Raw genomic sequence first — 12,257 nt, forward strand, 5'->3', positions numbered from 1 at the left:
TGGGGTCACAAAGAGTTGGACATGACTGAGTGACTGAACAACACCACCAAGAAGTTCATGACTAGGACACGTTCAAGTGCTGATGGTAATAATAATGCTGAATGGAGCGGGCGGTGTGCTGCCTCTAGGAGGCTGGGGAGCAGTCAGCCCTTAGTACCTGAGCAGCCTTTCCACTGTCCCAGGAGGGCCAGCGAGTAGTTTGGGTGCCTGGGCAGAAGTGTGACTGCCCATCCCTAACAACCCTCTAAGACTGGGGCACCTGCTCAGTGCGCCTACCTTCCCTCTCCCCTGCACTAGGGTGGGGAGAAGTTGGGAATTGGAAGTGCCTACTAAATTCCGAGGCAGCATCAGCCTGGGTGGGATACAGTGAACCTCTCGGCCTGGGTCCTGGGTCCTGGGTCCTGGGTCCTCGGGCTCTGCTGGAAGTGGGATCTTACCTAAGCCCACCACCCTACCCCTTGGGTGATGAGGCAGGCCTCTAGCAAGCTGGAATAATCCCAGGGAGATGAGATGATGGGGAGGAAAAGCCAGCCATGACTCTGGATTTGGCTGAGGGCCTTTTGGGTGGGAACAGGAAAGGAAAGGGAGACCTGCCCTCACGGGGCTCATGAAGTTCCATCTGGGTGTGGGCAGAGGGGAGGTTGGGCCGCTGACCACAGGCAGACCTGGGTCAGGATGCACGCTGAATAGCTCCCAGGCTTCTCTGGATTATATTTTGTTTGTTGATTAAAAAGCGCACAGTCTGATCAGAAATAAGCAAAACCTGCCACCCAATCTGTGTGGCTGTGAGACGTAAGAGATTAACACGACACCTGCTGGGAGCCTACCCCTCCCCCCTCCCCCCATGTGCTCTGTGCAGCAGGCGCAGGGCTGTCACAAAGGAGGCTGCAGCACACGCTTAAAAAAGGGCACACGAGCGCATGACATCATTCGGAAAACTCTGCATCCTGCTCAGCGAGGGAGCATTTCCTGTGAGGGATGCACTGCCGGCCGGGCGAGACCAGAATCCCCTGGGTGGAGACTAATATAGTGCATGATGCACTCGACAAGGTCTCACAAGGAACTTGCTGGGTGTCAGCTAATCTCCTGGCCTTACTGAGTGCCTACTCTGTGCCGGTCACGTGCTAAGGGTGAGGGAAAATTACATACAAGAGGGAAGTGAGAGGAAGGTGTGGGGTCGAGTCACAGAATTCAAATCCTGCCTCAGCACTCTGAGCCAGGAGATCCTAGCCAAGGCTCCACATCTCTTGGGGTCCCGATTTTCTCATTTTGCAGTAAGATGATAATCCCACTTACCCCACATTTACTTGTGAAGAGGGCGATACACCTGATGGTATGAGCATGGGATCCAGGATGTGCTTTGTTAAGTTCCAGGAGACACTTACTCTAGGGCAGGTATGTGGAACAATTCACAAAGTGAGTGGCAATTCTGGGAGGTGGGATTTTATCCTGGAGGCGATGGGGAACCATGGAAGGTTTCAGAGCAGAGCAGGGACCCAAGACCCCATCAGAGAAAGGAGATGACCATCTCGGTCAAGAGGATGGAGACAACACTGACCAGAATGTTGCGGAGAAGCAGGGGGGCAAGGGGCAGCAGGGATGGGACTCGAATGCTGATTAAAGCTGGGAACTCTCTGGGGGAAACCCAAATCAAGAGTGCCAAGGTCTTGCCCAACTAAGATCAAGCAGATGTGGGGCAAAAAGATCATTCCTGCTATAAACTAAAGCTAATAGGCAGCAGGATTTAGCATGTGTATGTGTTAGTTAGTCGTGCCCAACTCTTTGCAACCCCATGGACTGTAGCCTCTGTCCATGGAATTCTCCAGGCCAGAGTACTGGAGTGGGGAGCTATTCTTTTCTTCAGGGGATCTTCCCAATCCAGGGATCGAACCCAGGTCCTGTATGGCAGGCAGATTCTTTACCACCTGAGCTTCCAGGGATGTCGGGCAAAAACATCACTCCTGCTATAAAATAAAGCTAATATGCAATCAGGCAGGAGGGTTTAATATACATTTAGCTTTTTAAAAGCTCACTTGCTGCATGATGAAACTAGAAAGGAGGATACAAAAGTAAGCAGAACACCATGTGGACGATCCCACTGTCCTTCCTACTAGCCATCCGAAGGCAGGCAGGTGATACAGAGGACAGAGAGGAAGCACAGGGCCAGGAGTCAGGAGAGGTGTGCTTTAATCCTGGCCGGACAGACTTGACAGCGGCCTCGGCCTTCTATGAGCATCGGCAGTGACTCCGTGAACTGGTCACTGAGACTGAGCTTTGCTCCCTGAGGACTTACATTTGCTTCTCCAGTGGCACAGCAGGATCCACTCTCTCTCCCAGGATCCCACAGAACTCAGGGCTCCCATGTTTGATGGGCTTGAAGCCCCCTCCGGGAGCTCGAAGCTGGCGCCGCCGGTCCCGGGAAGGTGAGGGGGATGACTGCCGCTTCTCGCTGCCATTAAACTGGGCTGTGGGGGAGAGAGAAAGAGCACGGTTACCTGGTTACCCAGAGCTCAGCCCAACAAGTCACTGGTGGCACATAGTGGGGCCAGGAAATCAGCACGGTTGGTTGATGATTTACAATTTGCAGGCAGAAGAGCTCCAGGCAATGAACAGACATGGCTCAAAAGTTGTGGGCTTCCCAAACCAGGATGTGAGGAGCCATCACAATCAGATGGTGCAATCGAGGGGCTGGTTGAATCTCCAGAGGCCACTGAGCTCAGCCTTATCCCCAAAGGAACCCTCCCGCAACCTCCATCAAAGGGGCCATGGTACTCCCAGAGGGGGCTCTGCTCCCTAGACAGTTGTCAGGGGCAAAGTTTTTCTTTATTTTGTGCCAAAAACCTGCCTCCAAGTGGCTCCTCTCCTCCTCCATTCTCCTACCTTCCCCCCCGACACAGGGCTGCACCGGCCACATCTGCCCCCTTCCTCCTGGGACAACCAGAGAGTTCCAGTCGAGGGGTGTGTTGCATCACAGCCGTCTGCTCCTCTATACTCACCCCACCGTGTGGGCCCTCCACACAGCCAGCCCCGTCCTGGACTAGCCCCCAGGTGAGGCTGGAGTAGTGCCCAGCACAGTGGGATGGGCCCTCCAATGTGCCTTCTTTCCAGCCCTGGACCTGCAGGAGCATCCCTTCACCCCATGGGCTGGGGAGGTACCTTTGGAGGGCAGGACCCTGGAGACACCCCACAAAGAGTGGAAAATACTGAGCTAAAACTGGAGTTACCAGGACATCCCTGGTGGCCCAGTGGTTAAGAATTCACCTTCCAATGCAGGGGATGCAGGTTTGATCCCTAGTCAGGGAACTAAGCTTCCCACATTCCTCGGGGCAACTAAGCCTGCATTCTGCAACTACTGAGCCCATGTGCTCTGGAGCCCTTGTGCCACAATGAAAGATTCTGCATACCGCAACTAAATAAATATTTAAAAACCAACAAAATTGGAGTTGCCAGAAGTGTTGGTAGAGACCAGCAGTCCACCTTGCAAGTCATGTCTATGGGCTTCCGGTTGCCTCATCTGAAAACTAGGGATGACGACCGTACCCAACTCGTGGGGCTGTTGTGAGGAGTCTGCCAGGGGATGAACAGCCATCTTAGCAGAGCGCCTGGCGTGTAGCTAGTCTGTGCTCAGTAAATGCTATCATAAAGGATTGTTTTCATTACTATTATCATGCCTACTCAATATGGACACATACTAAGTACTTCACAGAAGCCTCCGAACTGCCCTAAGTCCCCCTCTGAAGTTGGCCATGACCTGCTGTGTGCCTTGGCTAAGCCACTCCACTTCTCTGAAGCCCTATTTCTTATCATACTGACTGCTGTGGGAATCAGATGAGGGATTACATTTGATTGGCCCAACATATACTGAGTGCTGAGTAAACTGGGCCAGGGCCTGCGGAACCGTGTACCCAAGGCCACGTCCAGCTACAGGCCCACAGACACACAATGCTGGAAATCTCCCCAGCCCCACCCAGCAAGCACGGACGTGGCGAGTCATCCTCCGACCCCAGCTACACAGCAATCAACCTCATGTTCACGGAAGGTGGTGGGAAACTCCTGCCCTGACGGTGGTGATGTGCGGTCTATGGACCACTGAGGATGGTGAATGAACTCGTTGTGAGTCTCAGCCACGGAGCCAGATCATCCATCAGGGCAGCGAAGCATTTCCATCCCTCTGAGACAGGCTGCTCTATTAATCACTACAGAAAACAGCGGGGAGGGGGGTTCCTGCCAACGGAAGGCTCGAGACAGGTTGGACCCACGTGTTTGGTCACTCTCGTGACTGCAGCAGGGTCTGGCAGGCTGTCCCTTCTAGACTCCTGTTCACGTGGGCCAGGCTTAGTTCACAGTTGGGGAAAACAGCACTGAGCAAAACAGAAATCCCCACTTCTGGAGTTCAGGGTCTGAGAGACAACAAGTAAAGTAAGTCAGATCCACAGCATACCGGCTGGGGCTAAGTGCTCAGGAGAAAAGGAAAGCAGGACAAGGCAGGCCTCTCAAAGCACAGCATCTGAACAAATGCCTGGAGGAAGGGGGCAGAGCAGCATGGACGTCTGGGGGAAGGACATTCTGGGGAGAAGGAAGAACAGATTCAAGGCCCTTGACTTTAGGAATGGGCTGAGGGTGACTGAGAAACAACACAGCCCAGGGCAACTGGAGTGGATTGAACTGGGTGGGATTTGAGGCCCAGGGGAGTGGGAAGGAGCAGGACCACATGGTTGGGGGTTTTGTGGACCCTGAGAAGGACTTTGGTTTTATTCTGAGAAAAATGAAGAGCCATTCTGACTTCTGATGGGGAAAGCTTTCGACCTGGTACTCTTTAACAGGACTGCTGGGCTGAAAAGGGACAGAGAATGTGGGTCTATGGGAACTCTCCATAATTTCATCTCTATTTTGCTGTGAACCTAAGACTACTCTTAAAAAAACAAAAGTTTGTTAAAAAGAGAGAGAGAGTGAGATGGACGAGGAGCAAAGCCAAGCAGTGAGTAAACTCCTGTAGGACGGGCTGGCATTGGAGAGGTGGATGGAAGTGACTGAGAATCGGACTTGTATATGTCTTCAGAATGGAGGGAGAGAGAGACAGAGGGTCAAGGTCACTACTGGCTTTAGGCCTGAGCGTTGGAGGATGGGGCTGGCAAGTCCAGGTGAAGAAGGCTCACAGAAAACCCTAAGCTCTGTGAGAAAACACGACAGAGGCCAAGCCCCAACCTCCAGACGCCCACAGCCTACGATGCCAGGACTGGGGCAGAGTGAGGACCCGCCTGGAGGCTCCCTGCCCTCTTCTCTGGCTACAGTTCTGTCCTGTGTCCAACCACGGGGACAGACAGCCAGGTGGCAATGACCTCAAGGCCCTTTTAGGGGACAGGTCCTGCGGTTGGATATCTGAGAAACAAACATCCTCCTCCATCCAGCTGATGAGCTGAGCTTTCACAGTGGTGATAAAGGGGTGATGTTCAGAGCGGGGGCCCCCACACACAGGTCACCACAGGCCTTCCCCCGGCTTCCCAGTAGCCCAGCTCCCCAGTCAGAGCTTGCAGGGAGCCACACCAGCCCTCAGGGCAACCGATCAAATGGGGTACCGTCCTGGGAGGGGGTGTGAGAAAGAGGTAAAGCAAGTTCTGACCTGAGCCACCTAACTTGCAAAGCCCTGGATGGGTGATGTTGGGCAGGGGCAAGCACTGGGATCAGGTAGACAGATGAGGGTCTGGTCACCTTTCTAAAGGGCTGGGACTTGATCCTATGAGTGGGTTGAATCAAGGAATGCCATCCTTCAGACTGGGCTTTAAAGACCTCTCTGACTGCTGATGGAGAGAGGGTTGAAGGGTGACCCTGGAGGCAGAGAGATAGGGAAGGTGATGGAGGCTGAATCCCTCAGTGATGACAGGGACATTGGAGATGACTCCAACAGGACTTGACTACTCACGGGGCAAGTTGGGGAAGACTCCTGTACAATACCGCACTGCGATGGAGATCGGGGCACAGTGGGAGGTGGGGTCAGGGAGAACGGGACCAGTGTGCACTTTCCCATGAAGCCTCCCGTCTGCTAACTTTCTGGTTTGGGGGAATGGAGAGAATGGAGACAGGACAGTGCAGCAGGCCTCTGGCCCCAGGTGGTGAACGGTGCCCCAGGGGTAGCAGAGTGGGGGTGTGGGAAGGGGTAGGTGGGAGACAAGGTTCTAGGCTTAGTTCTGCCAGAGGCAGATAAGAGTGAGGGACTAGATGAACTGTAAGGCACTTTCACCCAGACAATCTGGGTGCTCCACTGGCTAAATCGGAATCTGGGAATTTCTGCCAGTATAAAATCCTACTACACACCTCCTGGCCCAGAAGGTAAGAAGAGAGGCATGGAGCATGCAACACGATCATGGAAGGAATGCAGGTTCTCAAGACCAACAACCTGGCAACCTATCTAGTCTCAGGTCTCACCATGCCGCCCTCCAGGCTGTGTTCTTTGTGTGAATCATTAGAACTCTTGCCTTTCTCCTCATCCACCTGACTGACTCCACTTGTTCTTTAGGAGTCACCTCTTCCAGGAAGCCCTCCCTGGCTTCACCCCCTTCCCAGACTCACCTTGATCTCAGCCTCAGTTCAGTTCAGTAGCTCAGTTGTGTCTGACTATCTGTGACCCCATGGACTGCAACATGCCAGGCTTTCCTATGTATCACCAACTCCTGGAGCTTATTCAAACTCATGTCCATTGAGTCGGTGATGCCATCCAACCATCTCATCCTCTATCGACCCCTTCTCCGGCCTTCAATCTTTCCCGGCATCAGGGTCTTTTCCAATGAGTCAGTTCTTTGCATCAGGTGGCCAAAATATTGGAGGTTCAGCTTCAGCATCAGTGCTTCCAACGAATGTTCAGGACTGATTTCCTTTAGGATCAACTGGTTGGATCTCCTTGCAGTACAAGAGACTCTCAAGAGTCTTCTCCAACACCACAGTTCAAAAGCATCAATTCTTCGGTGCTCAGCTTTCTTTATAGTCCAACTCTCACATCCATTTATGACTACTGGAAAAAGCATAGCTTTGACTAGATGGACCTTTGTTGGCAAAGTAATGTCTCTGCTTTTTACTATGCTGTCTAGGTTGGTCATAGCTTTTCTTCCAAGGAAAAAGTGTCTTTTAATTTCATGGCTGCAGTGATTTGGGAGCCCAAGAAAATAAAGTCTCTCACTGCCATTGTTTCCCCATCTATTTGCCATAAAGTGATGGGACCGAATGCCGTGATCTTAGTTTTCTGATCTCAGCCTATGGTACCCTAATGGCCAGTTTCTTTGTTTGGCTCCCCATGAGCCCCTCAAGAGCAGGGGCTACACCATATTTTCCCCCATTCCCCCAGCCTTAGTACCTGACCACAACATAATAGGTGCTCAAAGAATGACTGAATGAAGAAACTTAATGAGCTGCTGTTTCATTTTACTGGGGAAAAATATCAGTTTTCATACCAGATAAATTGGATAAAACCTAATAACGTCCCAGTCAACACTGCAATTCCCCACTGAATTAATTTATACATTCGCTTGCAAGCTTAATAATATAGGCATATATTTTAGAGGGAACAGGTGGTGATGAATGACAGGCTTAATTAGGCAAATCATCCCACCTAAAATAAAAATATACAAACTCCAAGCGCAGTGATTCAGCAGCACAAGGGAAAAAAAAATGTTAAGGACAAAAGCTCCAAACACAACTGCTTTCATTCCTTCTAATTAAGTTTCTCTTTAATCTGCAATTTTAAAAGGCAATTCTTTTAATTTAGTGATTTTCTGTAAAAGATAAAGGAAGACACAGCCCTCAAAAGAATATCTGCATTTAGAGAAAAAATATACCACCCCTGTGAGTTGTTAGAATGACAGTATCTAATTAATTCCACCTATAGGCAATTAGAAACGGAAGTCAGCATTCTGCTGGAGGGAGGGGAGCCTCAGGCGGGCAGGACCAGGCCTCTGGAGCCCTTCGTATTTGGTGCGATGACGGGACCAGAGCCCTGGTGGCAGTGGGAGAGGTGGTCCAGTTAACGGCTCCACCAGCCTCTGTCTCCAAGGCAGGTGAGGTGGCCCTTCATGATGCCCTAGATGTCCTTCCAAAGCTCTGATCTGATGAGATCTTTAAGACCCAGCTCAGATCTCCTGGGAGGCCTCTCCTCCACCCAGGTTAGCCTTTGCTGTTGGTGGTCCCCTTCCTACTTGTATTATAGATGTTATATCAATTAGTCCTGAAGTTGGGTCAGTGTTAACAAGCACCCATGCTAGCTCTAACCCTCAGGACAACCCTGCCGTCCTATGGGTGAAGGGAGGGGGTTACCATCTGGGTCTCAGAGCAAAGTGACAGGGCCGGCCAGGCAGGCATTACATCTCCCTCATTTAGTCTTTGAAATGACCACCAACTGTATGATGTCTAGAAGCTTCCAAGGTCTGGCACAAAAGCCTGCCTTCCACAAAACCTCCCCATCCCGCCTTCTGAGAACTCCCCTCCTCCAGTACAGCTCACAGCACTCCACCCTTCTCTTGTAGTTCAGCAAGCCCCCAGCCACTCCTCCCCTGGCAGCCCATGGGGTTCTCTGGGGGACAGTACCTATGACTTATTTTCCTCTCCAATATCTTGTCAGCCCCTAAACTGAATACAGTGCTTGGCATAGAGGTGGTACTTAGTAAATGTTTGCTTAGATGAAATAAATATGTTCCTTCTAGATCTGGCTCCTTCCTGTTTATCATTCAGGGCTAGCCAAAGAGATCAGGTTCCCAAATTCCCATAAGCCTGTAAAGCACAGCTCTCTGGGTCCAGAAACCCTTGCTAGCTCCTAGGTCCCCAGGACAGGAAAGGACAGAGAACTCACTCTGGTGCTTGAGGCCCTTGGTGACTTGGTGACAACCCTTCTGGGTTTCACACCCACCCCTCGGCTCCAGTCACAAAGAATAGCTGGTCCCCCATCCCTCATCTCCCTGCTTCCAGGCCTCTGTTCTGCTGTGTCTGCCCTGGAGAATCCCTTTCTTCACTATCTCTGAGTGCAAAAATCCTAGCCATTTTTCAAAGTTCAGCTTTAATGCTGCCTCCTGGGGGCAACTTTTGTCAAGACCACCCAAGGTGGAAGGCTTCCCCTATGGCGCTAGTGGTAAAGAACTTGCCTGCCAATGAAGGAGACAAAAGCAACATGGGTTCGATCCCTGGGTGGGGAAGATCCCCTGGAGGAGGGCATGGCAACCCACTCCAGCATTCTTGCCTGGAGAGTCCCATGGACAGAGGAGCCTGGTGTCACAAAGAGTCAGACAGGACTGAAGCAACGTACACGTACGCAGGCCCCGGGAGAAAGGAATGCCTTTCTCCTTTCCTGAACCCCGCCTCCCTGTCTAAGGCATTGTCTGACCCCACCCCAGTCCATATGATACATACATAGGTGTCTTCTCAGAACCAGATGGAGATGAGGCCTCATGCCTTAGCCTCTCCTGAAGTTCTCTGTGCCTGACACGCAGTCCATGGGCTGCAACAAGGCCAGAGGACAGAAGAACCGCAGCAGCTCAGCGTCATGGAGAGGGTATGGACTCTGCAGTTAGGAAGATCCAGCTTTGAATCTTGCCTCTGCCACTACTGTGTGACTTTGGGTAAGTTTTCAAACCTCTCTGAGCCTTAGCTGCCACTTCTATAAAACAGGGCTGACAAGGCCTATACCATAAAGGATTATGGAGGTGATTAGTAAGAGAGGACATACCAAAGCCCAGGCAGGGCCCCTGTACATGGTGGTCCCTTCTCCCCATGGCCACTCCACGCTCAGAGCAGCTCCTTTTCATTTACTCAGGAGGACTGAGTGCCTTGTATCAGAAACCACTTTCTCCAGCCTGCGCTGAAATTCTTAAGGTGGAGGCTCCAAGAAGACAAGACATGTTCTGTTTTTTTAAAGCTGAATTCCCAGTGCCTAGGATAGTGCCTGATGTCAATGCTTAGACTCTATTGAGTGAATGAATCTCCACCCAAATTTATGGTCAGCAGGTCCAAAAAAAAACCTCATTCATCAATCAAGAAAGGAAACTTAGGAGCTGGACTCCCTCCTCAAATCATTTTAAAATAGTTTTGAAAAATGACTTGACCTTTACTGAGCGCTTCCTGTTCACAGGCAGGCATATGTGAGGACCTGATGTGACATTCTCTGACCCTCACAACAAAATGAAGAGGTTGGTGGGATTTTATGTTTTTATGAACGGGGCCTGGACCGGGCAAGTAGACTGCCCAGCAGAGAGGAGCAGGCCATCATGCCAGGCAGGGGGCGCCAGCCCCCAGCCCCTGATGCTCTGCTTTGGGATGAAAGCCTGGGCAGCCTCCCCTCACCTAGGGGTGCTCTAGGAGTGCCTTTCTCTAGGCCAGGCAGGGAGAGAAGACTTGACAGCCTGCCAAACATCCCTGAGTCCTCCGGGCTGACCATGAGTATGGATGTTGGCCCCTAAGGATGATTCACAGGGAATTGGAAGGAAGTGAAGGGGACCTAGGGCCTTGGGTCCCCAGGTGGGGCCTGTGGATCAGTGGCTGCATCTTTTTGGCTGGCCTCCAGCCTCCCCAGTTCTCCAGCACAGGACAGAGTCCCTTACGCAGGGGCAACAAGGATTAGAGAACTGAAAACAAAACTCTGTGCACAGAGCTTTCAGGTGCTGAAGAGGCCTTTTAAGGCCCCATGAGGATGAGGAGGGAACAAATACGGGGCTGACAGGAGAGGCCTGACGGTGTTCCAGGTCTGGTGTTTGTTCATGGATATCCTATTACTTTGAAAACACAAGGGCAGAGAGACCAGAACGAAGGTGCACACAGCACCCTTTCCACACAGTCTAGGGTGCTGATTCCTGCACACTGCTGGCCTTGGCTCTGGCCGGTTTTTGGTAGAGGGCACAGGTGTGGAGTGGGGAGGGCAGGGGTGAAGAGGCATATAAGGGGCTGCAGCCCAGGCAGTCGTGAGCCCCCAAGAGGGGGCAAGGAGGGAGACCCTGCATTGATTTGGGGAGGTGGGGCCCCCATGACCAGAATCTATGGAAGCTTTCATGACAATGCACAAGCGCTCCTACTTGACTAAAACTCTGTTCCCAACAATGGTCCTCTGCTGCTTCAACTTTCTAAACATATGTTCTGCATCATCTCGCTTGTTCCTCATAGACAAGCATTAGAATTTCCATCTTACAGGTGGAGAAACTAAGGCCCAGAGAGATGAAGCCCCCTTCTCCCCTGCAGTTCAAGAGCAGGCCTCACTCTCTCCTCTCCCCAGGGAGTGAAGGCTGTACCTGCAGATAGGTTGTGAGACAATGGGCAGCTCAGCACATGTTTGGCTGGCTCTTTTAGGATCACCAATAACAGGCCTCTGTGTTCCCCTCACAGGTACATGCAGGCCCCAGGACACCGTGCTGCCATATCTCAAGGGCAGTGCCTGAGAACAGAAGTTCCTCATTATAAGAGGGGGTAGTGGTGACTTCCCGAGAAGCAGGGCATGGGGAAGCCGGTGAGGTAGGCGCCTGGAAGCCGCCTGGGCTCCAGGAATGCCATCTGGGTTCCAGGAATGCTGTCCATGCATGTACACCCAAGCCTGGACTGGGGAAGGAGGGCCTGGCACAAGTGAACATGCCTTTATCCTCCTAGTCTGCACCCTAAAAGGGAAACATGGATGTGGCTGCCTGGTGCAAAGACCCCAACCCGAGGGCTGCTGCTTGGCTGCAGGAAAAGTAGGGATAAATCCTGATGAAAATGACAAAATGACCTAAATGCAGAGGCCTTTACAGCTGCCAAAGCAAGCCATCTCCACCATCATAACTCATTTTAGAAATGAGAAATGACCAGCTGCGAAAGGGACTGTCCCATGTCAACAGCTAGACTTGAACTTGGAATCCTAGGGGCCTCTAACAAGTTCAGCACAAATCCTATCTACAGTGTAACAGGTTCTCAAAAACAGTAGTGATGATAAAGATACCAAAAGCCAGCGTCCACCGAACACTCACTGTGCCCCCGACTTCTGGCACCGATTCAAATTACCACCTGGTTTTACAGATGATGAAACAGGCCGTTTGACCCAGGTCACCCTGCTAGCAAGTGACAGCCCAGGGGCTTAAATCTAGACCCTGCAGCTCTGCTAGCTCTGGGCTGGGCTCCCTGTCAGATGGAGAATGCCCACTCAGATCTAATGCAGTGTGTCTCCTAACACTTTCACCTGCAGACACCCAGAGACACTTAGAATCAGTCCTGGGGCCTGGGAGAGGGACTTCCCCCATCCACAAGCCTCAGAGGATGTGCAG

General features: G+C 51.8%; 1 protein-coding gene across 1 annotated transcript in view; it reads right to left on the bottom strand.

The window, feature by feature from the left end:
- SHB (SH2 domain containing adaptor protein B) overlaps window positions 1-12,257 on the bottom strand; it is a 138,865-nt gene that overhangs the window by 29,498 nt on the left and 97,110 nt on the right. The window contains exon 4 of the mRNA XM_027549704.1: window positions 2,294-2,465. Coding sequence (XP_027405505.1) covers window positions 2,294-2,465 — 172 coding nt within the window. The remainder of the gene's footprint in view (window positions 1-2,293; window positions 2,466-12,257) is intronic.

The sequence above is a fragment of the Bos indicus x Bos taurus genome, chromosome 8, assembly GCF_003369695.1.
Source record: "Bos indicus x Bos taurus breed Angus x Brahman F1 hybrid chromosome 8, Bos_hybrid_MaternalHap_v2.0, whole genome shotgun sequence".
Lineage (NCBI taxonomy): Eukaryota > Metazoa > Chordata > Mammalia > Artiodactyla > Bovidae > Bos > Bos indicus x Bos taurus.